Source organism: Mastigoproctus giganteus, chromosome 13 (assembly GCF_048544385.1).
Source record: "Mastigoproctus giganteus isolate SK-2022 chromosome 13, ASM4854438v1, whole genome shotgun sequence".
Classification (NCBI taxonomy): domain Eukaryota; kingdom Metazoa; phylum Arthropoda; class Arachnida; order Uropygi; family Thelyphonidae; genus Mastigoproctus; species Mastigoproctus giganteus.
Window position 1 is genome coordinate 38,164,039 of NC_143587.1, and position 26,003 is coordinate 38,190,041.

At 37.5% G+C, this 26,003-nt stretch overlaps 1 protein-coding gene across 1 annotated transcript in view; it reads right to left on the reverse strand.

The window, feature by feature from the left end:
- LOC150075975 (trafficking kinesin-binding protein 1-like) overlaps window positions 1-25,770 on the reverse strand; it is a gene marked incomplete at its 5' end in the record, with an annotated part of 323,798 nt that extends 298,028 nt beyond the window's left edge. Inside the window, 2 exons of the mRNA XM_090387224.1 lie at window positions 14,441-14,545; window positions 25,662-25,770. Coding sequence (XP_090243350.1) covers window positions 14,441-14,545; window positions 25,662-25,770 — 214 coding nt within the window. The remainder of the gene's footprint in view (window positions 1-14,440; window positions 14,546-25,661) is intronic.
- Between the last annotated feature and the right edge of the window lie 233 nt (window positions 25,771-26,003).

Genomic DNA, 26,003 nt, shown 5'->3' on the forward strand with positions numbered 1-26,003 from the left:
CAAGTTTCAACCCTGTTCTTCTAGAAGTTTGGCAGTCACTGTCCCAGCTGCCTCTATGTTGCAGTCTCAAAAAAAAAAAAAAAAAACAAAAAAAGGTTTTATGCTAACAAATGTTTGCTCTTTATTTCTCTAATCTAATTACAGTAAACCCCCGCTATTTGCGGTATCTGTATTCGCAGTTGCTGATTTAATATAAAATGAAACCTAAAAAAATGTGAATTTTAAAGCACCGTGAACATTTTCCGCCATAAAAAAACATGGGCGTGGCTAAAATTATCTTTCCCGGTCAAAACAGCGCTCAGTGGGTGGGGAGAGAGAGGGTGACAAAATCGCGAGCATGGATGTTTCTCGCTAATTCTTGTTTGTTGTTTGTTTGGTTGGTTGGTTTTTAGGAGCATTAGCAACTAAGGCCATATTGCTCCGGGATATGCGGTGGTCATTCCTGAACTTTCCACATCCTCCGTATTTGGTGGCGACGGGTTCAAACCCCGGTCTAATCAAGAAGCGTGTGCTACGCACTGCTGCTCCTTCCCACCTGGCTACGGAGGCACCAAGCTAATCCTTGTTCAGGATTAGCTTCCTTCCATGACAAGTGTTATGCACTTGTCATGGAAGGTTTCGTCGTTTGCTTTTAATTTATATGCTTATAAATTGATATGCTTACAAAAGTGATAAATCTACCGTTTTGCAGTGTAAAACACTTTTTCAAGCGTGTTAACGGAAGAAAGTGACTTTATTGTGGACAAGTTCTTTCTAACCCGTACAAAAATATGGCTACAAATAACAAGGGAAATGTGAAAAGATCAAAGAAGGTGATGACATTAGCGAATAAAGTTGAGTTATTAGACAAAATTTCTAATGGTGAAAGTGTCTCCTCAGTGGCAAAACATTACAAAATCAATGAGTCAACGGTATGATCAATCAAAAAATCAGACGACAAAATCCGCCGTAGTGTCCGTGAAAACGTGCTAATTGCTTCAAAAATTTACTCTGTAACTCGTGATGTTAAATTAGAAAAAATGGAAAAGGCTTTAAATCTGTGGATAGAAGACCAAACTCAAAATAAAATTCCATAAGTTCACTCATCATTCGTGAAAAGGCAAAACTCCTTTATCAACACTTTAGCGAAACTGGTGATAGCACTGGAGGGATAAGTTTTTTTAGTTAGCACAGGTGCTGGTTTGAAAGATTTGTTTGAAATTTCTAATGAATATTACATTTAATATTAAATTGTTTCTTATTTTCATTTTGATGCCATATGCTTGCATTTCACTATGTACTGTGTATATACATAGTCATATTATGAAGGTACATATAATACATACATAGACAAAATTTTAGACTAGTTTTTCTTATACAGGTGACCCCCGCTTAACGCTGATCATTCGTTCCGGAAAAACAGAGCGCTAAGTGAACCCGCGCTAAGTGAGCGCCGCTTTCCCATAAGGTAACATATGTATTTGTGAGCTGCGGTCGGTGCCATAGGATATTTCCTAATCAATAATAAACGGTAATGAAAAGATGCACAAATGTCGGTCAAAATATTTAATATTCAAACATTTGTACACATAAAATATTCTGCATTACATACGTATATAATTATGTGGTAACTACTTACGTATCAAAATTAAACTTAAAATTCCAATTAAAATCATGAATTTAATTGATTTAATTTAATGGATGAATTTAATCATGAAAAATATGTGGATTTTGAGTTGAACTTTGGCCCTCTTCCAAATAAACTAAAAGGGGTATTAATTTTAAATGGCCCGCAGCGTTACCACCCAACAATAAAGTCAACTGATCCTTCGCCCCTTTGAAACTTGTTTTTTCTTCTTTCAATATGAAACTTCTTTTAGGCATTAGTTTCCACAAAAGTCCTGCTTCATCTATGTTAAAAACTTGTTGAGAAGTATAACACATAATACCCCTCTTCAATAATTTTAACATGTTCTTTTTTGAAAGTTTCGGCTCCTTGATCTGCACTAGCGGCTTATCCCTGGATTTTAAATCTATTCTACCAGCCCTTACCAGTTTTAAATGGTTCCACATTTTTTTTTTTTTTAGGCGAGTTTTCTTCAGATCATCATATTGGCTAATCTCTTTCTCTCTCTCTCTTTTTTTTTTTTTTAATATTTAACTTAACTGAATTCTGCATTGGAATATTATCTTCTATAAAATTAAAGTCTTTCCATTTCAATCCTAATAGCCATCCTAGTTGCTTGCAGTGGAACAGCTATCTTTCCCGCTGCTAAAATAAATTCTGTATTTTTTTATAATTGTTCTTACAGTTAAAATTGCAAGTCCTAAATTATGGCACACATCCACTTGTCGTTGACCCGAATCGATTCGCTTCAAAACGTCTAATTTAATTTTCAAATTCAGTCTTTTTCTTACATTTATAGTCTTCATACTGCGCCCAGACGTTGTTGCTTTTTCATTCCTATCGGTCATTATTAGCTCTTCGAAAATATAACTGCGTTGGTTGAATTAATCATGATACAATGTTCAAGTAAACTTTCTGTTACGCACGATGTCTAATACGGTACCGAGTGATGACTAGACTTCGGATAAATGCATATAACGCAAATATTACAAGCAATATATTTGATCATTTTTTAAAATGTTGATCTCAGAACTACCTAACAAGTCACTGTACTGCAATTAAATTAGCGTGGGAGAAGTTAGTTATTTGGTTTTTTTTTTTTAGGAGCATTAGCAACTAAGGCCATATTGCTCCGGGATATGCGGTGGTCATTCCCTGACCTTTCCGCATCCTCCGTATTTGGTGGTGACGGGCTCGAACCCCGGTCTAATCAAGAAGCGTGTGCTACACACTGCTGCTCCTTCCCACCTGGCTATGGAGGCGCCGCGTGGGAGAAAATTTCACTGAGCGTGGGAAATGTTTTAATGCTGTTTTGCTATTCATTTTCAAGCTATCGACTCCATCAAATGAAATGATTTCGTTAAATATGTCAAAAATGCAATCTGTAAAAGAGCATTATAGTGATCTGTGACAGCGTTATAGTCAGATACGGGTTATACTATAAGAACAGCGTTATAGCGAATCAGCGTAAAGCGAACCGCGTTATAACGGGGGCCTGCTGTATATTTCATACTTTGGAATGGAACCCCTTTATTACTATGGGAGCCATAACCCAGTATTCGCGTTTTCAGTATTCGTGGCATTTCTCAGGAACGTAACCCCCCGCGAATAGCAGGGGTTTACTGTAGTTACACTGAAGTATTCTGTCTCTGAAACTAAACCCTCTACCTCTATATAAAGGCCAGGTTCAAGGTGGTCCAGTCGTTGTGTGGTTAGTTTGAATATATGGAGTTACTCAATGCACATGTCCAAATCCATGTGATTCACAAAATGCAGAAAATATTTTGTAAATCCTATAAACTCCTCTGACATTGTGTGGCCAGCCCACAATATAACCTGAAAATTTTATTTATTATTTTTTTTCCCTAATAAAAGATCATGGAATTTGTTTCACATTCTTTTCTTTTAGTAGAAAGAAATATTTACAGCAAACCCTCAAAAGTCTGGGACTTTCATGAAAATTAAAAAAAAAAAAAAAAAATCAAAAGAAAGAAACATTCACCAAGTGGCATTGCATCCACTGTTTTAATTATATATGACCACAGGAATTTTGAACAATAGAAGCTTTCCAAAACAATGTTTTCATTGTTCAAACTCATGCTATGATACTGTTCACTAATTCACTGATATTACATTCCGTACAGAGTTTAGCGTTCAGAAATTACCTAGAAATTTCACCGCATACAAATTTCCCAACTGTGAACTTTGCAATTTTGTGTACCACCCACTTCCAAAAATCTTTCTGTGCCTATCACAGCAGTGGCTGTAGAAAAGTTTCCCAAGCATCATATCCTAAGCATACTCTTGTTTGCTTGAAAATTAATATCTGAATGATACATCTGTCAGACATCATTAAGAACAGCACTCAGAGATATATATATCATGGAGCTTGATTTTCAATGAACTACTCAATCATATCACAGAGCACGTTTATTGATAGAGGAAACTACTGTTATGGGAAGTACAGCAGTTTCCACAAGACACAATCAGTAAAGAAATTGCAAATTCCCCCACCCCCCAAACACCAAATTCTAAATGGGGTACTCCAGTGCTTTTTATCCATAGAAAACCAATTGCTGGGCCCTCTGATTTTTCATCACCCTTCCCTGCACAGGCAGATCTGATAGCAGCTTCAACACTGGTTGAAATATAAGTTACAATTATCACTACAGTTGTCTTTTGGAAAAATTCTATCCTGGACCATATCTGCCATATGGTCCAGGATAAAACTAACTGGTCACTTTATTAAGCACAACTACCCTTTTCAAAAATTGGAGTACCCTTTCAGTAGCGGTACTACAATAACAAAGCAGGTGGACAGGTATACAGAGATACTATATTTGTGGAATTCAGTGTGAGAATGGGCAAGGCAAAAGATTTAAGTGACTGAACGTTGTCTGTTGTTTGGTTTTTAGGAGCATTAGCAACTAAGGCCATATTGCTCCGGGATATGCGGTGGTCATTCCTTGACCTTTCCGCATCCTCCGTATTTGGTGGTGACGGGCTCGAACCTCGGTCTAATCAAGAAGCGTGTGCTACGCACTGCTGCTCCTTCCCACCTGGCTACGGAGGCGCCTTGACTGAACGTAGCATGTAGTCTGCTCCAGATGCACCAGTATGAGCATCTTGGAAACTGTAATCCTGTAGATTTTTCATTTACAACTGTGTTTATGATACATAGAGATTAGTCTATCAACCAAATAACATTCATTGATACAAAGGCAATCCTGTGACCAGAAATAGCTCAGTGACGCAAGACCTCAATGCAGACCTCAATGAGCTCTTGCAGCAACCCAATCCAGTGGTAACCAAAGAAGCATTCCAGAATGCACACTGATTGTACCTTATCACAGATGAGATATCTTGACTGATGACGGTTCCACCCTGTCAGAAAAAAACAAGGTACATTTACAGTGGAGGACTGGAAAAATATTGCCTTGTCTGAAAAATCCTAGTTGACCAGAAAATGGCAAAAACAGCTTGTCTATGGACTGAACTCATCCTACCAGATATCAACAATGTAGGCTGGTGGTAGCAGTGCAACGTTGTTGGAAGTTTTTTTTTTGTGATGCACAGAGTACCCCTTGACACCAGTGAAGCAATATTTGGATTCCACAAGTTATCTGGAATTTGTTTCCAACCAGGCACACCCTTTATGGCTGCAGCATATTCATCTTCCTGTTGGAAGAACTCAGCTGTGGATGGGTTCTTCCAACAGGATAAAGCACCACATCATAAGGCCAGAAATATACAGAAATTGTTTGGGCAACATGAAAAAATTTAGCTCACTGCCATGGCCTCCCCAGCCATCAGATCTCAATCCAAAAGAATGCCTGGGGAATGAGGTAGAACAAGCTCTTCAGGGGACAGAGCCACAACCAACAATTTTACAACTTCTTTGTGGGAAGCAACTGAGTGAGCACATACCAGAATTCTTGTAGCATGCTTTTGATACTTCACTAAGTCCATGTAGTGACAAATGCAGATTGTTCAGAGGGCTAAATGGGCCTTACTCAATATTAAGTTGGTGTGTCTAATAAAGTGACCCCTATACACAGTAAATACTGCACATACCAATAGTAGTTTTATGGCTGCAATTTTTTAATACCAGAACTTTGTAATGGATGCAAGGATCCAGGTCTAATACCAGTACAGTAACCCTTGAGTTTATAGACTTTGGATTTAAAGGGCAAAAACATTTTAGTGATAAGCACAATAAGATATATTGTGCTGTTTCTTTATTATAACCTCACTTACAGTGTATCATCATGGCTCCTAAGACAACTAGTGAAAAGAGAAACGTGTGCATCTGAGTTTCCCTAACAGTTTTCATTTCTGTGTTACACAGAAATAACAGTTTTCATTTCAGAAATAACAGTTACACAGAAATGAAAACTGTTAGGGAAACTCAGATGCACACGTTACATGTGTGCATCTGAGTTTCACACGATGCATGCGTTACACAGAAATGAAAACTGTTAGGGAAGTTAGACTCTAGTGTGTCTGAGGAATAACTCATAAAAAAAAAAAGTGTCATATATTGTAAAAAACTAGACTAAGCTCAAGTTTTTAAGGAACCCAACTCTGAAAATTCACCAGTATCTCAACTCTGGCACTGAACAAAGTTTTACCAGACACCATTACACTGTGCCAGTAAATTATCTTCCACTAATTATGTAAAAGTAAAAAAAGTAAAGTGCAGCCATTATCAACCCACTGCAGGATGGAAGCCTCCTCAACGATTCATGCTGAAGGAAATGGACCATAATCTGCCACGCTGGTCCAGTGTGGGTTGGCAGATCAACCGTATTCAGAAGTCAGGGGCTTGAACCCCAGTCTACTCAAAGAGTGTGTGCTACTGCACTCCAGCTCCTGCCCACTCGGCTACAGAGTACTAATTATGTACTATGTATCAACCAATAAAGTCCAAGTAAATAAAGCATATTTTTTATTGTTTAATATTATTTCAGTGTTTCTAATACATATACAGAGTAACTGTTTATATTCAATTATGTGGACACAACTGGTTCCAGGAACATGAGTGAATTTAAAACTAGCACAAATTATCTAGTAAAAGAATGTTCAATTTAACAGACAAACCACCTCCCTCCATTAGTCAGTAAAATAGAGGGTTTGCTGTATTGTGAAATACAGTTCAGCTTTCTTTATTGATATTTTTAATATGTTTATTCATTGTTCTGCAACTTTACAAATGCTAGTGATACCTCCACAATTGTTGTAATAGAATACTGCTTTGCTGTTCCATAATCTTTTGGAAGCTGTGCAACTTTTACCAGAAAAAATTTCTAGAGTATGATTAATTGAAGTGGTAAGGTGGAGTTAGTCCTAATACAGATAAGGAAGACTATTAATTTGCATCTTCGATGTAGAAGATACAAATTAATTGATTATTAGTACCTTCAATATAGTAGTTGTGATGTAAATAAAACAATATCAAATATAAAGTCTATATGATACATATACACTACACTGTATCAGTAGTAACAAATAATGCAAAGAAGAAACTTATATAGCATCAGCCAAAAATATAACTATTTTTGGCTGATGCTATATATCCCATCTTTCCATCACCTGTAATAATTTGTCAATTCTTCTTTAAATTTTTTATTAAAACTACCCACTTCCACAACATCACATGGAAATTTGTTCCAACAACCAATCACATTCTGGTCGAAAGCAAATTTTTGCACATCTATCCTATAGCCATCCCCTTTCAATTTAAATTTATGTCCCCTTATGTGTGTTGTCTGAGAAAGAATAGGATGCCATCAGTATTAATAACATACTAGCAGCTTTAATAATTACAGTTAAATTACAGTTTCATAATATAGCTTTTTTATAAAAAAAATGCTATATTATGAAATAAAAATACTAAATGCTGTAGCACTCTATAGTAAAAGAGCTTGAAATTTTGTCAGAGTAGTCCTATAGTAGCAGCTCTGACTAAAGCTTATTCAGGGTCTGAAGAGCTTTGAGGGCCCTCCCTGTGGGTTTAGGCAAATCTCTGTTGATATGAATGTTGACAGTAGTTGATTACAGTAATCAGTTTATGCTACTGCAACAAGATCCAGACAAATTAGGCAGATGGGCTGAGAAGTGGCAAGTGAAGTTTAATACTGACAAATGCAATGTGCTGCATATGGGTGGCAGTAATCCTAGATTAACGTACCAACTATGTGCTACCACACTCAGGGTGGTGGTAAATGAAAAAGATCTAGGGTAACTGTGCAGTCAGATATGAAGTTCTCTGAACAGTGCAGATAAGCTGCCAGGATAGTTCATAGTATATCATTGACTAATATACAGGAATTTTGCTAACATGGATAAGGGAGATGATTATCCTTCATGTAAAGCAGTGTTTCCCAAAGTCTGGTACAGGTACCTCGAGGGGTACGAGAAAGAGTTTAAGGGTATATGGCAGAATTTTTGTTTTACTTTATCAGTTTTTTAGCAGCAGAAAAACAATTTGAACCCAATGTACTAAATTCTAGTATATTCCTATTAGTAGAACCCACTGTACTAAATTTTAGTACAGTGGGTTCTACCAACAGGAATCACTGGTCAATCGAATAAGCCACTTAATTGAATTACAACTTGAAAACCCGAACCCCTTATACATTGCAGCATGCAAAACTATTTTTTTATTACAACCACAATTTCAGTTTACTGAATCATAAAAGATGATAGGGCCATGAATCTATCATTTTTCGGGTTTTCTTTTCTTCATCTAATTTTCTTGGACTATACTCTTAAGTGATCTGGTATATGCATATTAGCTCAGTGTGTGTGTGTGTGTGTGTGTGTGTGTGTGTGTTGTTTACATGCAGTGACCCAAGCAACATTTTACCGGATATCTGTGGAAAGTAATCACTTGATAAGTATGCCATTTGTTAACCGCTTGTTGTCTCCCCTTTCTGTAAATGAACTCTGTGTTGTATCTATGAACAGTAATTGGATTAATTTTAGAATGCCAGTAACAGCAATCTTTTCAAAAAGCATGCTTTGTTAAATTTTGACTAAATCTTTATTACAGTAAATCCATGCTAATCTGGATTAATTGGGGAGGTCATCTGGATTATTGAAACAAAAGATAGCAATAAAAAACAAAAATCTTAGAACACAAATAAATGGAAAATTGAATGATATAGGTAGTGCTGATGAAAATAAATAAAATATCTCTGTAGAGCCTTTATATTTAAAAAAATGTGCTAAAAACTTCTCCTTGCTCTTTTTTTGTCCTGATGTTGACTGCTCTGTACAAGAGGCTTGTGTATTTTTTACAGACCATGCCAAAACAGTCCTGTTTCATCAGCATTATATATTTGGGAATAACAAAGACCTGATTGTACTATTATTTCATTTAATTTTTTTCTAAATGGCTCAACACCAACATTTTGGAACAGGACCAGGGTATGTCTGCCAGGGGCAAAGGTTGATGATGTTGTAGAGCAGATATCATCTTTTAAGGGCACAAAAGGTGATATTGTTATACATGTTGGCACTAATGATATTAAGAGTAGGAGACTGGTGGAATTACTTAACAAGTATAGGTCAATGTTGAAAAAAGACGTGAGTTAAGGTTGAATTTGAAAGTGTCTACAATTCTGCCCAGACATGATAGGAGGGAGTATATGATGAGAGCCTTGTCGATCAATTCGGCCCTGAAGAGATTGTGCAAGGCTCAAGGGGTAGAATTTTTCTCAGCCTGGTCTGAGCTTGTTAACAGGAGAGACTGCTTCTACAGGGATGGGATACACTTAAATAGAAAGGGTGCAAGAATATTTTCTGATGCTATCGAGGCAGTGTTAGGTGGGTCGGAAAACTGCTAGCTTGGGGGGATACAAGGACTAATAGATTAACAGTAGCCACTGGCAGAGGTGAAAGTGAGTCTTGCACTGCTTCTATTGGAATGAGCAGCAGCCTAGAGAGCAAGTTGCTGGGGATTTCAAGAACTGCTGGGAGTCATCGTGGAACAAGTAAATACAAAATTTAAGATCTAATACTGAAATTTGTGTCACACAGCCCAGTAGAAGGCTCAAAAGAAAAAAAAAAAAAAAAACCTTTTGACATGTTAGAAAGAGCAGTAGAAAATAATACCCAAGAAAGAATAATAATGGTAAGGGAATCATATAGCATTAATAATGTAGAGATATTTTATTAAAATATATAGAGCAAGATAAACCTAACAATAACAGTAAAAGGCTGTTGGAATTTCTGCACTGATGGTCAGTTCCAATACAGAAAGCCTCTTAATCAAAAGTTAAATGATATTCCTCATGCTAACAGGATTTAAGATTAAAAATGGCAAAAAAATAAGAAAACTTTAGTAGAAGCTGCAAAAGTAGTACTTAAGAAGATCCACAAAGACAGAAAATTCAGAATGCATTGGTAGCCCAAAGAAGTTAAACAGGCAGTTAGGGGGGGGGGGAATTCTTATTAATAGAACTAATATTAAAGTGAAAGAGGACTAAGATATGTGTTAAAAAGGTTAGAATATAACAGTGAGATTCTGAGAAGGATAATATGGAAAACTCGTATGAGGAATGCGGAAAAATGTTTTGGCATTTAGTTAAAAATCTTAGGGAGAGGAAAAAACACAACTTAGGTAATAAAAAATGATAAGGGTGAAGTTAAAAAAGAAGAAGAATATTTTAGAAGTATGGCGTTAACACTATGTTTCGCTAAATGAAGGAGCTGAAGACATAAATGAAGCAAAAAAGATTGAAATAGAAAAATTTTGGATACTATCTCTATTATAAAGGTAGAAAAGGTCAAGGAAATGCTGAAACAGAACATTCATTTGTAGAAATATATTAAAAAAAAGGAAGTAACATTGTATATGGAAAGTAGAGAAGTTTCAATCTTTAGTGTTCCAGAAGGACAAATTATCGAATGTAACCTTGGGGAAGAACAGTCATGTTTTATATCTGCACTAAGACATTATAAATAAGTTGTGGGAACATAATAAGAACCTGTATTTAGGATTTGGTGATTTTTAAAAATTCATGACAAAGTATCCAAAAAATGTGCTCTTTCAAATTTTTGAAAAAATATACCATCAAGGATAATCTTTTAAGGGAAATAAATAGTTAAGTGAAACCTCTTTAAAGTAGCACCATTGGGTCAGAAGAAAGTGGCTACTATACAGAGGTGTTGGATTTTATTAATATTATTATTAGCCATATGGTGCAAGATAGAGAGAGGTGAGAGATAGAGAGAGAAAACAAGAGTTAGAAGGGAATCACCAAGGAAGAGAAGATGATATCCAGCTCAAGACCCTGGGTGTGTGCCAAGCCCATACTCACCAGATGTGAGATGTTGTATAGCTAGTTTCAATAATTATGAAAAATGAGATTCACTGTAACTGGTTGCTTACAAAGAGTTTTTTTTTATTATTGATTATCATTGTATGTATGCATTTGAATTAATTAACTTTTAAGAAAAATGAATATAAATTTCTTTGTTTGAAGCATTTTATTTTGGCAATTTCATTTTCATTATGGATAACATCATTATTTACTAGTCAATATTCATCACATGTGATCACATAGTATTCTCATAGGTCATAGTATTCACATAGGTCAAAAGCCATCCTTTTTGTAAATTTCTCTGTATAGCAATGCTATAAACAGCAATAAATTTCCTTTCTTAAAAAAAACTAACATGCAATAATGTAATGAATAAGGAAAATTTTGAACAGTATTACAGGAATAAAACTTGTATACATGAACAAACTTTTACAAAATCTTTGTACGTTGCTAGTTAAATAACTGCCATTTCTTGCTGCTGAGTGAAAGTGAGATATGCTGGTTTGGGAAAATTGTCCTCATCACTCATTCAAAAAACTGAATATTGCTAAAACAGTTATGAATGAAAGTAATGTCAAGAATCACAGTGTTTTCATTGAAGTTTATTTATATATGCAAAAATCCCCATTAACTATTACCCAAAATTACCTTTCATTTGTAATATTTATTTTTTTTTTTGGAAATTTATTACAGCAGTATTCCCACACTTTTTTTTTTTTTAATGTAATTAATACAAACTGAATCCTGTACACAGAATTACCCAGTACTGTTTATCCTGCCCTTGCTAAGCAATACACACCAGTGGAGTCTCACTAGACAGTCCAAATGAAGTTTGTAAACATTCCTTACCAGCAATCATGAACATGTTAATGACACTGTGCAATCTATTCAATAAAATATCTATACTCATCACAAGTCTAATTACTGCTACTATTGTAATGACCTTGACCTTCACTGCAAATGCCTGTTAACCAACAAAAGCATGTGTAAATTAAAATGTCCAGTCCAGGGAGGTTGTGAATACAAAAAAGACACACCAATTAAAGTGCCTACATCCATATCGGAGAGGTTATTTAACATGCAATTTCTAATAGTTCTGGCTAGGACCCAAGCCTAGTGTCCCCAACAAGAGTTATCCATTAAAGGAGGCTTTTTGAAGATCCCACATTAAAAACATAATGTGGGATCTTCAAGAATCTCAGAATAAATTATATAACAGTAGAGGATTTGACATGAAAATTAAGGAGATTAAAAGGAGATTAATTCTTCTATTCTGAAGATGAGCTCTCCAGTAAAATTTGTCATCACCTTGTCAACTTAGTCACATGCAATTTTTACCTGACCTGTCCTACTGGGCACAGGTTTCCTGTCCAATTCATATCCTCTTTTCCATTTAACTTTCACATAAAAAAAAAAATATGAAAGATGGAAGAGAGATGGAAAACTTAGTGTATACCAAAAACTGGAACAAGTTAGCAATTTTGTGCATACAGGAACAGTATCAATGCCATGAAATCCTAATCATTTACAGGAAGGAATGGCTACTAACTGTGAAGTATTTTATCAAACCTTCCAATGTCAATTAATGATAAGAAGATTCTAATAACTATATGATTTTTATTCTGTCTGGGACAGCCACTGGAGAATACATCTAGCGCTTACATTTTGGTCAGTGTTATTAATGTAATGTAGAAGCATGGAGCATACTTCATTTGCTCCCATGCTGGTTAACACGCTCATAGTATGATGCAAAAAATACTGATTGAACATACTGAATTTTTTTAATCCAAAATAATACACCCCATAGTTGGTTTAAATAAAATACCTCTTGAATGGGTATAATCGGGAGGGACAAATGTGATCATTTCTACCTCACCATTTTCCTTTCATAACTTTAATTTCAGCTTTGTTGGTGGAATTTCTTAGCTCACGTTTTGTGTGGAACACACCAGTATATTTTATGTTCAACTAATGTTGGATTTTTTTTTGCCCCTCTTGACAGAGTTGGTAACAAGTTATACCATTATCAATTTGATCTATCAAGCAGTATTGAAATATTTTCCTAAAAATATTTCAAATAAATATAAAGGTTATTTTTTTTTCATTTGAAAATATTTTTTGAAACATGGCATGCATTTATTTCACATCTAACTGGGCATAATGATTTATATATTCTAACTTTTTTTCTTTTTCTTTTTTTTTTTTTTTTTTTTTTTTAAGGGAAAACAAAACTATGTTGGTGAATCTTGTGAAAATTGTGAAACCAACCTAAGGTCAATCAGTATAGTACTCCAGGTAGTACTATATTGATTTACCTTAGGATGGTTCTCTCTCCTTTAAGGAGTAATATATTCAACTAAAATACCTTGTCTTTGGACAGAAGAAGTTGTCATTGACTTGTTAACCTACTGATATGCAAGTTTTGCCTGTCCTATTGGGCACAGGTTTTCCTGTCCAATTCATATGTTCCTTACCTTTTAGCTTTTCACTCCTTATGAAATTACTTTTATACCTAGATGGATCACATTTCATTTTTTACCACTGATTTACATCCAATTCGGAATCATTTGCTGAACATTCTATCATTTAAGTATCAGTAAAGAAACAAACATGTTGCACTTCCCCAAACATCTTTAATACTTGCTTGTGACAATGGCACGTGACAGGTAAATGCAAGTGCAGCCCCTGTAGACCCTTTAATCTTCAAGTTAATACAGCTTCTGCAGTGACTCTAGGATTAAAGGGTGTTTCCTCAGAACTCTAAAGATGCAATAACCTGATTTTCATGAAAAATAACCTATGACCAACTCAAATGAGAAAATCCTGAAGTAATAAATATTCAATCAAAGAAGGAGTATAGTTTAGCTAAATATATTTTAAGCAAAATTGAATGGTAATAGGCCCAGAGGCAGACCAAGTGGAAGATAGCTCATAAGTGTCAAGTAATCATCAGAAGAAAGAGGGCTTGGTTTACTTCTGGCTAGGGCTAAAGCTATACCAGGAAACAGGATAAAATGGGACAAAATGGCAAATGGAAAGCTGATAAATCCATAAAGACTGATTTGCATACTATAGTGACTGTGCATAGCTGATTTAGATGGATGATGATTAATTTTGAGCAAAAGCTTCTAAAAGTTGCTTCTCTTCTTCAAGAGATACAAAATATTACTGTATATAGTTCACAAAATGTATCGATTTCACATTATAAAGCAAGGAAAATCATCAGGCACCTTGGTATTGCACTTCAAATAAAGAAAAAAAAAGTAATGTTCAGTAAGGAAAATTATGTTTATTTATTTGAACTATGTAGTAACTTGTTTCACAATATGAGGTCAATGCATTCTGTAATAAATTAGATTTGCTCATCCTTATATACCTATCTGAGGCTTTTGCTAATCATGTACTTGCTTTCTTTTGAATGCAACAACCAGTGATCTGAATTCTAAGAGAAAAAAAATTAGAAGTAAGTTTAATATTAACAATGTAATAATCTTGTACATCATACCTGAAAACTCTGTAAGGGTGTCAGCTCTAAGGCGATAGCGTGGAATCTGTTCTTCTAATAAGCTAACTAATTCTACTTCAGCTATATCTGAACTATTGCAGAGATCTATAAATCAGAAATTAGTACTATTGTATGAATTTAAACCACCAGCTTGTGATTAAAAGTGAAAATATATGACTGAAAATGTGTTAATAAAATGAGTGTTGAATAAGTGTTAATAAAATGAATAACCTGAAATAAACTGATTTAAATGTGAAAAAAATATATATTTTTTAAATGTTTATAAACATGCAACTCCTCAGACCTACTATTTAGAAAATAAAATAATCACAAATAATTACTTAGATATGCACCCTGACTATAAACAATGGCTGAGGTTCCTACTTTTGGGATATACTGCTAACTTTCACTCCTGCTACTCCTATTATCCACTGCTTGCCAGAAATCTCATTGTAACAAATTTCTCCAAATCTAATTTGAAAGGGAATTATTACCTTTCAAATGAAAAGCAACTCTTCATTTGAAATAAAAAAACAAAAGAAAAATATGTACCCTTGTGCCAATGAAACAAAGTGCAATTGACCTCTATTGATCTGTTTGATATTCTCAGAGAGATCAAATAATTGTGCATTGTTAGCTTCACAGACTGAGACACTGAACAGAGCTTTTATATTCTAGATTAAAGTGACCAGATTCTCAGTATTCCAATGTGGGAAATCTAGGGATGGGGATTTTACAACCCCCCACTAGAAACAATATGCACAATTTTTTAAATTTATTTTTTTATTTATAAAAAAATTCACATATAAAATATAAATTAAATACATATACTTCTTTGAACTAATAACTTATAAAAAAATTCACATTTCTTAAAGGCTGAAATTCAGTATACAGTACCCCTTGTGTTACATTAATGAACAGACAGTTGCGTGAAGGACATGAACTGAGAAAAATAGAGAAGATCTTGTATGAGTTCTTCATTGTCGTCATAGGTCTTAACATATTTAATCTCTGACAGTATCTGTTTCCTCTTGCAAAATGGAATGTGCAGCGTTACCATCTCGCACTTGTACTCATCAAGATCTTGAGTGATATGCATGGATACTGTCGTTTTCTTGCAGATTTCGTAGCGTAGCATATGTAATATGCAACAAAGCATGACAGATTAACATGATAGTATGATTGTAACAATACAAATACTTGTATTGTTGCAATCATACTATTCAACAAATGGCTACAATTAGGCTATTGGCCTAACCTCTTCCAAACATTGATTCGGTAGAGTAAGCAGCAGGTGTGATTATCCTATTTATCACTAACATTGATTCAGTAGAGTAAGTAGTGGGTGTTAGTATAATTTACATCATTCATGATTTCGGTTATATATGTTCAAAATTTAGTAGGTGCCATCAAAGAGGTTCACACAAAAAACATCTTTCGTGCATACAGGATACACACAATTTTTTTTTTTTTTTTTTTGTTTGTTTAATATTAAGATATCAAAAAACGTTTAGATTCCTGGAAAAGTATCAAACTGCTACTGATTCTTCAATGGGAATGGTTTACAGTCAGCCTATCAGTAAATTTCATCTGCAGAACCTTTATTTTCATATTGCTGCCAGGTTTTTTTTTGTTATTTTTAGCCTATATTACAGTGTATCATTTTGGTAATGGTTCTGAAATGTTCCAAGAGCATTAATTTCTTGCAAAATGCATAGTTCTCTTGTTCTTTTTTGAAATTGCAAATAGAATGGGAGATGCTTAACTGTTAAAAATGGTTAATGAAAGCTATACCATCAGCTATACCTCGTGACCAAATTAGCAAGATCTTTGTAAAAGTAGCAATTCTTTTATCACAGAAATAAAGATGATTGCCAATGTGCTCTATCTGTAGATGGTTTCAAAAATCTTCCTCCCTGCCATATATAGGCCACAGTTGAAAAAAAAAGTGAATTAGGGTTGAATTCACTAACTCCGATAGGAGGGAGTATATGATGAGAGCCTTGTCAATCAATTCGGCCCTGGAAAGATTGTGCAAGGCTCAAGGGGTAGAATTTTTTTCAGCCTGGTCTGTACTTGTTAACAGGAGAGACTGCTTCTACAGGGATGGGGATACACTTAAACAGAAAGGGTGCAAGAATATTTGCTGATGCTATCGAGGCAGTGTTAGATGGGTCGGAAAACTGCTAGCTTGGGGGGATACAAGGACTAATAGATTAACAGTAGCCACTGGCAGAGGTGAGAGTGATTCTTGCACTGCTTCTATTAGAATGAGCAGCAGCCTGGAAAACAAGATGCAGGGTATTTCAGAGGCTGCTGGGAATCATTGTGGAACAAGTAAACACATGGGTTGTGTTAGGGTAGCTAAGAATAGGAACAGGTGCATGTATACTTGCATGTACACCACTGCTACGAGTTTGGTAAATAAATTTGATGAATTTGAACATCAAAGGCAGATATTGTTGGGATATCAGAGACGTGGTGTCACACAGATATAAGGTATGCAGAACTGGAATTTGGGGAGTAGAATGTGTACAGGAAGGATAGACAAGATAGGAAGGGAGGAGGGGTTATACTATTAGTTAAGAAACAAGAAAATTCAAGAAAGCGAAGCCAGTCGACATCGCTGGACAGTGCAGTGTCGAGTTAGTTTGGTGTGACATCAGCATTGGGAGATCAAAATTGAGAATAGGAGTGTGTTATAGGCCAAATGACTCTGATGAGTATAATAAGGAACTGTACAAGGAAATAGAGTGGGCCAGTAAATCAGAGAGTCTTATAATGGGGGTTTTAATTTCCCAGATATTGACTGGAATTTGTGGGTTAGCCACTCACACACTAGCAGGGCTTTTGCGGATTTATTGGATGATTGTTTTCTACATCAGCATGTCTGGAAGGCAACTAAAAGGAGTAATAATCTTGATCTGATTATCAGTATTGATTCTTCAGGCATTAAGAATCTGCAGATAAAGGAACTACTAGGTGGCAGTGATCACAGTGTGCTGAAGTGGGATTTACTCAAAGAGGTAACTACCATCAGGAGTAAAGGGAAGGGTTTTTGCTTTCGTAAAGGTGACTACGGTGGTCTGAGACAGTATTTAAATTCTATACGGTGGGACCAACTGATGATGTTACGAACAGCAAATTCAAAATGGGAAGTATTCAAAGAATTTATCATGGAAGCTACTAGGTTTTACATACCAACTAAGAAATATTGTTCAAGGTTTAGGCCTAAATGGATGAACTAATGAGACATATGGCAGAGAAGAAAAATGCATGGGATACATAAATTAATGGGTGACATGGAAGCCTATGGTAGATATAAGCTGGTCTGTAACCAAGTCACAAAGGAGATTAGGCAGGCAAAGGCAGATTATGAGAAATCGTTGGCAAACAATGCAAAGAAAAACAACAAAGAGTTCTTTACCTATGCAAAGGAGCAATATGGCCTTAGTTGCTAATGCTCCTAAAAACCAAATAACAACAACAACCTATGTAAACTCTAGAAGGAAAGGAATGAATCAGATTGGTCCACTGGATATTGATGGTTCAACTGTTGATGATCCTGCTCAGGTGGCTAACAAACTAAATGAGTATTTTGCTTCTACATTCACGCATGAGGAGTTATTCAGGGAGGGGAATGCCAGAGGTGAGCTAAACTCTGGCAGTGAGCTGGATGATTTTGTAATAACTGAGAGGAAAATGGAGGAGAAATTGTTGAAGATAAACATAAAAAAGGCATCTGGGGTGGATGGGATCTATCCAGTTATATTAAAGGAGGCAGCAAAGGAAGTAAGCAAACCCTTAGCCATAATTATAGGAGATTCTTTAGACTCAGGGGAGGTACCCATAGAGATGTACAAATGTGACCCCAATTCACAAAGGAGGATCAAAGGGCAACAGAAGTAATTATAGACCTGTCAGTTTAACTTCTGTTCCAGGAAAATTAATGGAGGCACTGTTTAAAGAAGCACTGCAGGATGATCTAGGTAAGACTTCAGTTATAGATCGGACACAGCATGGTTTTGTTAAGGGAAAGTCTTGCCTGACCAATCTGATTGGATATTATGATGTGGTCACAAAGGAACCGGATGCAGGGAATAACTTTGATATCATATTTTTGGATCTTAGAAAGGCTTGATACTGGTGCACAAATTGGAGCAGTGTGCCATTGGAGGCAAATTGCTGCTATGAATAAAGGGATGGTTGAGTGGGAGAAGACAGTGGTAATCAGCAGACACTGCTCATCGTGGACTCAGGGTATAGTATTGGGTCCATTATTGTTTTCTGTATTTATAAATGATATTGATGATGGTATCTCAAGCTTAATGTCCAAGTTTGCAGACGATACAAAGGTTGGCAGGGTTGTTAAGGACACTAATGACAGTACGCTGCTGCAACAGGATCTAGAAATGTTGAGCAGATGGGCTGAGAGGTGGCAAATGAAGTTTAACATTGACAAATGTAAAGTACTACATATGGGAAGCAGCAACCCCAAAGTGACATATCAACTCTATGGTACTACACTGACAAAAAAAAACGTGTAAAGTGTATTCAGTGTCTAACGGCACCAGGGGTTTCCCCCATCTCCGCATTGCTTTCATTGTGGGTGTACCAGTTCACTGGGAAGGCCAGAGATTTAAAAGTGTATGGATATTGTACATGTGTAGTGTTGTGTTCTGTTGTTCATCTGGCCGTTTAGCCGCTGGACCCCTACTGAGGCCCAACGTTGCCCACACTTGGCCCCGTGGAGGCAGACCAGGTACGCCAGTATTTTTAGATAAGTACTCTGGCAGGTCCTGCCACCTAATTTCCTGAGATTTCAGTGGCTAGGACCTATATAGAAAAAAAAAAGGGGGGGGGGGATAAATGCTTGAATCTAATTAGGCCGAAAGAGGTTGCAAGTGTGTCGAGTTTGGAATTTAAAATTTTACGTTGTGTGGGGCATTCGCTTTTCGCTGGCAATATAGGTAGAGTAGGAGGAGAGACGGAAGGCTGGGGGAAAAAGACAGAAATATGGGGTCAATAGGGAAGGCGACCCCAGGTATATCAGTGAGGCATGCCCTTGCCCCACCAGAGGGAAAAGAGGAGGTGGGGAGGGGGCAGAAAAACCTTCCTCTCACCCCCACCAGGGATAGGGAGAGAAAGTTGGCTGGGCAAGGGAGCTCCGCCCAGTTTGCCATAGTGGCAATTTGCAATGCCCTCCAGCAAGTGCAGTCTGATGACTCGTTGGTGGGGCTTGGTCCTTTTCTAGGTGTGTGGGTTCATCCTGGGAGCGACGACATTCTGGCTGGAGCCACTCCCATTGGTTCCTAGGTTGATGCTGTTTCATTTATTCTGCTGCATATCACGCCATTTATCCTTAGTATTTTGCTATCCTTTCTTCTGTGTTGATGTTTTATCAGTTTGCCTTTATTTATTATTTGTGGTCATCTATTCATTGTGGATGGCTATTTCTGTTCGTCATCTATTGAAGACGTCAAGTGCAAATCGGCTGAGGGCTTTGTATTCATCTTCTGAATCCAGTAGATTGTACTCTTGATTTTTCGGCAAGTATTGAATCTCAGTTATAAGTCTACTTCTGTGTTCTTCGTAGCATTCACAGTCATGCATAATATGCTGCCAGATTCCAGGTTCTCCATAGGTGCATGTGGACTCTTCTATTATTCCGACTGCGTTCAGTTTTGCTTTAAATGGGCCATGGTCCGTTAGAAGGAAGGTTGTATTTAGCCCAGGATAGAACCACGAGGGGGCTTTTGGGTACATTTTTGCGACTATCGGTATGAAGCTTCTTGTAACTTGACCCTTTGGCGACATCTCCCATCTGTGTTGCCAAATCTTCAACACGTGAGCCACTATTCGTTGTTTCTCTGCTGTCCGGCTGTTGGTTGGGTCCAAGGTAAAGTCAAAGATGGAGGCAGGTATATCCTTCGACAGTAAATACATGAGTCCACATCTAGTCACCTCAAGGTCCAGCGGAACAGCTCCTGCCAGGACATGCAGAGCGTGGGTGCTCACTGTTTTGCATGCCCTAGTTATAGTTAGAAGTATGTTTCTTTGGATAGTGTCCAGCAGTCTTCTGTTGACCGTGGTTCCGTCCTTCCTGAACCAGATTGGTGATCCGTAGGTGATCGCTGGGATGAATATTGTTTTATAATACAGGGACAGGGTCTTCCTGTTGAGTCCCCAGTCCCTGCGAGATACTCTTGCTACAAGTGCTGCATAGTTCCTTAGTTTCTCTCTCAAGTAGATGAGGTGAGGTGTAAAGGACAGGTTTCCATCCAGGATAATACCTAGATACTTTGCTTTGCTAGTTTAATGGTGGATCCCGCTATCTTTATTTGCGGTGGTCGTCTGATATTTAGAGAGCCTTTTAGTAATACTGAGTTTGTCTTGGTTGGTGAAATCATTAACATATGTGTTTTTGCCCAATTCTGTAAGGTTTGTAGTGCTTGGTTTGCCTGTGTTTCAAGTCCCGTTCTGGAGTCCGCTTCCACCATTAAAATGAGATCATCAGCAAAGGCCTGACTGGCCACATTTCCCAGGTCCAGAGCCAAGAAGTCATCAAAAACCATGTTCCACATTAGTGGCCCCAGGACAGATCCCTGTGGGCAGCCCCTTCGGACGCTTTTAACAACTCTTCGGAAAGTTGTGACGACCTCAATTTTCCTATCCGACAGATATGCACGGACATTGTTATACAAGTTTTCTGGGAGTGCTGCTTTCTGGTGTCTGCCAAGGACACTGGGCCACCAGACGGTGTCGAAGGCCCCAGCAAAATCCACTGCCATTACCAGAAAATACTTCTTGTTACTTTGGATTGCCTTGGTTATGAGGTTTTGGACTGCTTCAATGGTCGAGAAGCCCGGTTTGAATCCATATTGCCTGGGTGATTCCAGGTTGGCGGTTTTGTAATGGTTCATGATCCTTTTGTGGAGCAGCCTTTCATAGAGTTTGCTTAGGGTAGAGAGTAGGGCTATGGGGTGATATGAGGCCAGTTGGTCCAGAGGTTTTGTTGGGTTTTTTAAGATAAGTTTTAGGTGTGCAGTCTTCCAACTTGTCGGGAATTTCCCAGTTTCCAGACATCGGTTGAGGAGATTAAGTATCAGGTTCAGTATATATTCCACGGCTTTTTTGACCATCTCTGGTTCTATGAGATCCGGGTCGGGACATTTCCTGTTGCGCATTTGCAAGGCCGCACCCTGTAATTCATCGACTGTGAAGGGCGGTTCTATTTCTTGGGTTCTATACGTTTGGTTTGCCTGGCATATTACCTTTTGTTGTTCGTTAAGGATATCTGGTGGTTCATGGATGATAGCACTAAGGATATTGGTAATCGATTCCTCCCACGTTTTAGTCAGGCTTCCATTGGGCATCCTCGTTACAGTGGATGCTTCTCCCCTGGGGAGCTTGTTTGTGGTGATTTTATACACTACGCCCCAGGGGTTCTTGTTTCCTGTCTTGGAGACCAGGTTTTCCCAAGATGCTCGCTTGTTCTTTTTTAATTTTTTCTGTATACGTGTTTCGCACATCTTTGTATTGTTGCCGTAGTACTGCTACCTCTGTTGGTGGCCATGTACTCCGTGCTCTTTGGAATTCCTTCCGTTTTGTCTGGACCTGTTTTCTCAATCTTTGCAATTCTGGAGTCCACCAGGGCATGTCCCCGACTGAGGGGGTTTTCATCGCTGTCTCTGCTGCTTCAGTTATGATACTGGTGATTTTCTCTTGGAGTGTATCTGGGTTTTTAATCTCACTGTCCACCGCCTGTCTGGCCAGTTCCTCCAGCGTTTTTTGCACCTTGCTGGTCAGTTGTACTCTGTAGAGTTCCCAGTCTGCCTTTTGGATTGCGAATCTGTTTGCCAATTGTCTGTTTGTAGTTATTTTTGTCATTGATCTTCTGATTTGGTAGGTTATTGTACGGTGATCCGATGTGGTCCAGGCACTTTGCACTGTCCAATCGGTCACGTGGGCTTCAATATTCCTTGTGGTCAGAGTGATATCAATCATGGCTTCCCACACAGTATTGCAGAATGTTGGCAGGTTAAAGGGTTGGTTTTTGACTGTGAGGATTGAATTTGCCAAGAATTCATCCAGCCTTTGTCCATTTCTGGTTCCGCGGGGGTCCGGTGTGGCACTGTGCCAAACAGGGGAGTGGCAGTTTACATCTGTTCCTACAATTATTCTTTGTCCTGCTGGGGTTGTCTGGACTGATTGGAGATATGTGATAGTAAAGTCAATTTCCACACCAGGTCTGCAGTACAATGAAATTGCATAGAAGCTCCCAATTGAGCTGATTATATGGGCACAGGCGGCCCAGGGCGTACAGAGCTGTGGTAATTTTGTTGCCGCTATTTCAGGATTCCTCACTACCACTGCTGCCCATGGGGTATCCTCATCACTCTAGATAATTTTATAACTCATTAGGAATCCCCTGACCTGCTTTGTGTGTGTATAGGGCTCCTGGATAAGGATGATGTCGGCATTTTCTTCATCAGCTTTGTGGCACACCTGGTCAACCACTGCCCTGGCACGCTGCCCATTGATCTGGTGTATCTTCAGAACTCCGTAGTTATATTTCTTATGGTGTGTCCCCATAATCAATTCGTTGTTGGAATACATTCTTTACTTTTTGGTACGTTGGGCATTTTGCATCCCGTATGGAGTGTGTGTAGTCCAGCCTAAGGGATTTGCAATACACTGACAGTGGTAGAGAACGAAAAGAACCTGGAGGTAATTGTGCAGGCAGATATGAAGTTTTCTGATAAGTGCAGATGGTCTGCAAGAGTAGCTCACAGTGTCTTGTCAATGGTATACAGGAATTTTTCTACCAGGGATAAGGAGGTGATTATTCCCTTATATAAGGCGATGGTCAGGCAACACCTTGAGTACTGTATACAGGTCTGGAGGCCTCATTTCAAGAAGGATGTAGAGCTGTTGGAATGAGTACAGAGAAGGGCAACAAGATTAGTGAATGGAACAAAGGGTTGCTCTTACAAAGAAAGGCTTAAATTTTGCAAATTACAGTTACAGTGTCTGGAGACTAGGCACCTGCGAGGTGAACTGATTGAGGTGTATAAAGCCTTGAATGGTTTGAGCATGCTCAATGCTGATGGAATTCTTCCTCTTGCTCAGAATAATCATTTGAGAGGGCATAAATTCAAATTGAGGAAAGACAGATGTAGGATATATGTGCGGAAGTTTGCCTTTAGCCAGTGGGTGGTTGGTTGGTGGAACAGACTTCCATCCTTTGTTGTGGAAGTTGATAGCCTAAATAAATTTAAGGCTGAGCTGGACAAGTACTTGGAACGAACGGAGGGATGAAATGGGAGCATGTTTTTTTTTTTGACTGATGCTGCATAAGCTTGCTTTCTTGCATCATATGCCTCTACTAATGCTATATTCAATGTCTGATATGGATATTATACAGGCTGAAACATCTGCAAGAAGGGAAAACTCTTCAAATTTAATTTTTGAACAATAATAAGTATTAGGTCACGAGACTTCTTTTTTACTACGATTTACTATGAGGGCTGTTTAATAAAGAATGATCATAATTTTTCATGAGCAACTGTACTGCTTGCTATTTCTAGCTAAACTGGAATTTAAGACCAACCAAGTTGCATTACGTAGCAACTGAGTAGTTGACTCACACACATGGTGTGACCTTGGCAGTCGGTCAAGTTTATGCCTGTTCAGTTTCACCTATGTAACAATGGACATGACATGCAAAGAACAGTGTGCTGCTCTCAAATTTTGTTTGTTTCAAGAAAACATCAGCTGAAGCATATGAAATGTTAAAAGGGGCTTATGGCGAATCTATGCTTCCATATAGCACAGCTCATAGGCGGTTTAGAATGTTTAAAGATGAACATGATTGAATCACAAAAATTGACAGCTCTAACCACTGCTGTCAACCACAGAAACCATACACATTGCCATCTGTAACCACGAGAGAAGATTGTCATAACAGTAGTAACTGGCAGACGTTGAAAATATCAACTGGAAGCACACACACGTTATTCTCCATGACCATTTGCATATGACACATTTTTGTGTACACTGGGTTCCAAGACTACTCACGCCTCAGCAACAGCAAATTCACATGGAGATTTGTCAGAAGTTGATAACTGTGAATGAGATGTGGCTTCATTGTTTTGACCCAGAGAGCAAGCAACAAAGCTCTGTTCGGAAGTCTCATGACCACAAACACCAAAAAAAACAAAAGATTGTGTTCATCATTTTTTTTTTTTTTGACATTCAAAGAATGGTTTGCCACATGATATGTGGCACATGTTGTGCCACATCATATGACTGTTACAGGACCTAATAACAAAACTGTACTGCACACTTTGCGGGATCACAATCATTGCAAAAGACCGCAACCACACGCTGGTAGGTAGATGCTGCATCACAACAATGCAAGACTTCATATTGCTTGTATTGTCATCGAGCACTTCACCAGCATTAATGCTAAATATGTTCCTCATCTGCTCTACAGCCCTGATCTTGAACCTTAACTTTATTTTTTTATTATTTACAAAGCTAAAGGAGCTACGAGGTAAACATTTCCAGTTGTCAGAAGAGGTCACAAAGACAGAGGCAATTCTCAAATGCATGTCAAAAAATGGCTTTACCATGTTTTTGAAGAATGGCAGAAACAGAGTAAGTGTATTTCATCAAATAGGGACTACTTTGAAAAGGACCATCAAAATATGGACGATTAATAAAGGTATGTTGTGAAAAAAAATTATGACCATTCTTTATTGAAGAAAACACTAACATTGTTTCTCACTTGGTTTCAGTTAGCTGTTGAACAAGATGCCAATGTATAATTAGATAACCTAATTGCAAGCAAACGATTTAGATGGCAACAGAAATCAACTTACTGATTTCTTTTATTTTCATATATATTAACTAGTACAAACATATACTATGAAAAGTTGTAATAACCACTCAAATTTTATATTAGTATCAAAACAGCAAAGCAACAAAATAGTATCAACCTATGTTTTACTACACTGAAAAGCATATTTATCTGCATCAATAAAGACTTTTGTTTAACACAAAATAAACTGTTTACTTTTGAAAATGAGAAGATACAAATCTGGTATGCAGATGCCTCTGATAAGACAATAGCAACTTTAATCAAAGCAAAGAAAAAGGCAATTTTCAAAAAATTTCATAAATGTTAAGATTACAGAATTACATTGCAGAATTTTACCTGTTAATGTCGAAGCAGTACAAAAGCGAAATTCGTCCTCTTGATTCACCTCATCCTGACTATCTCTACTTTCTAATGCTTCATGACATAGAACAGTATTAACAGATGACTCAGGAGTAGAGCAAGAACATCCTTCTTCACAGAGGTCCAGCTTGCCTGTCTGTGTGGGGTTACCCCCACTATCAGTCCTTTCTACCTCAGTCCCAAACAATAAGGAACCTGATGGACTTGACAAAGGGCCCAGCACATGCTCTGCACAGGGTCCCTGAATTAGAAAGAGAAATAATCTTAATCACAAATGAATTTATTATTATAATTCCTAATTAAGATCTTAATTGGTCA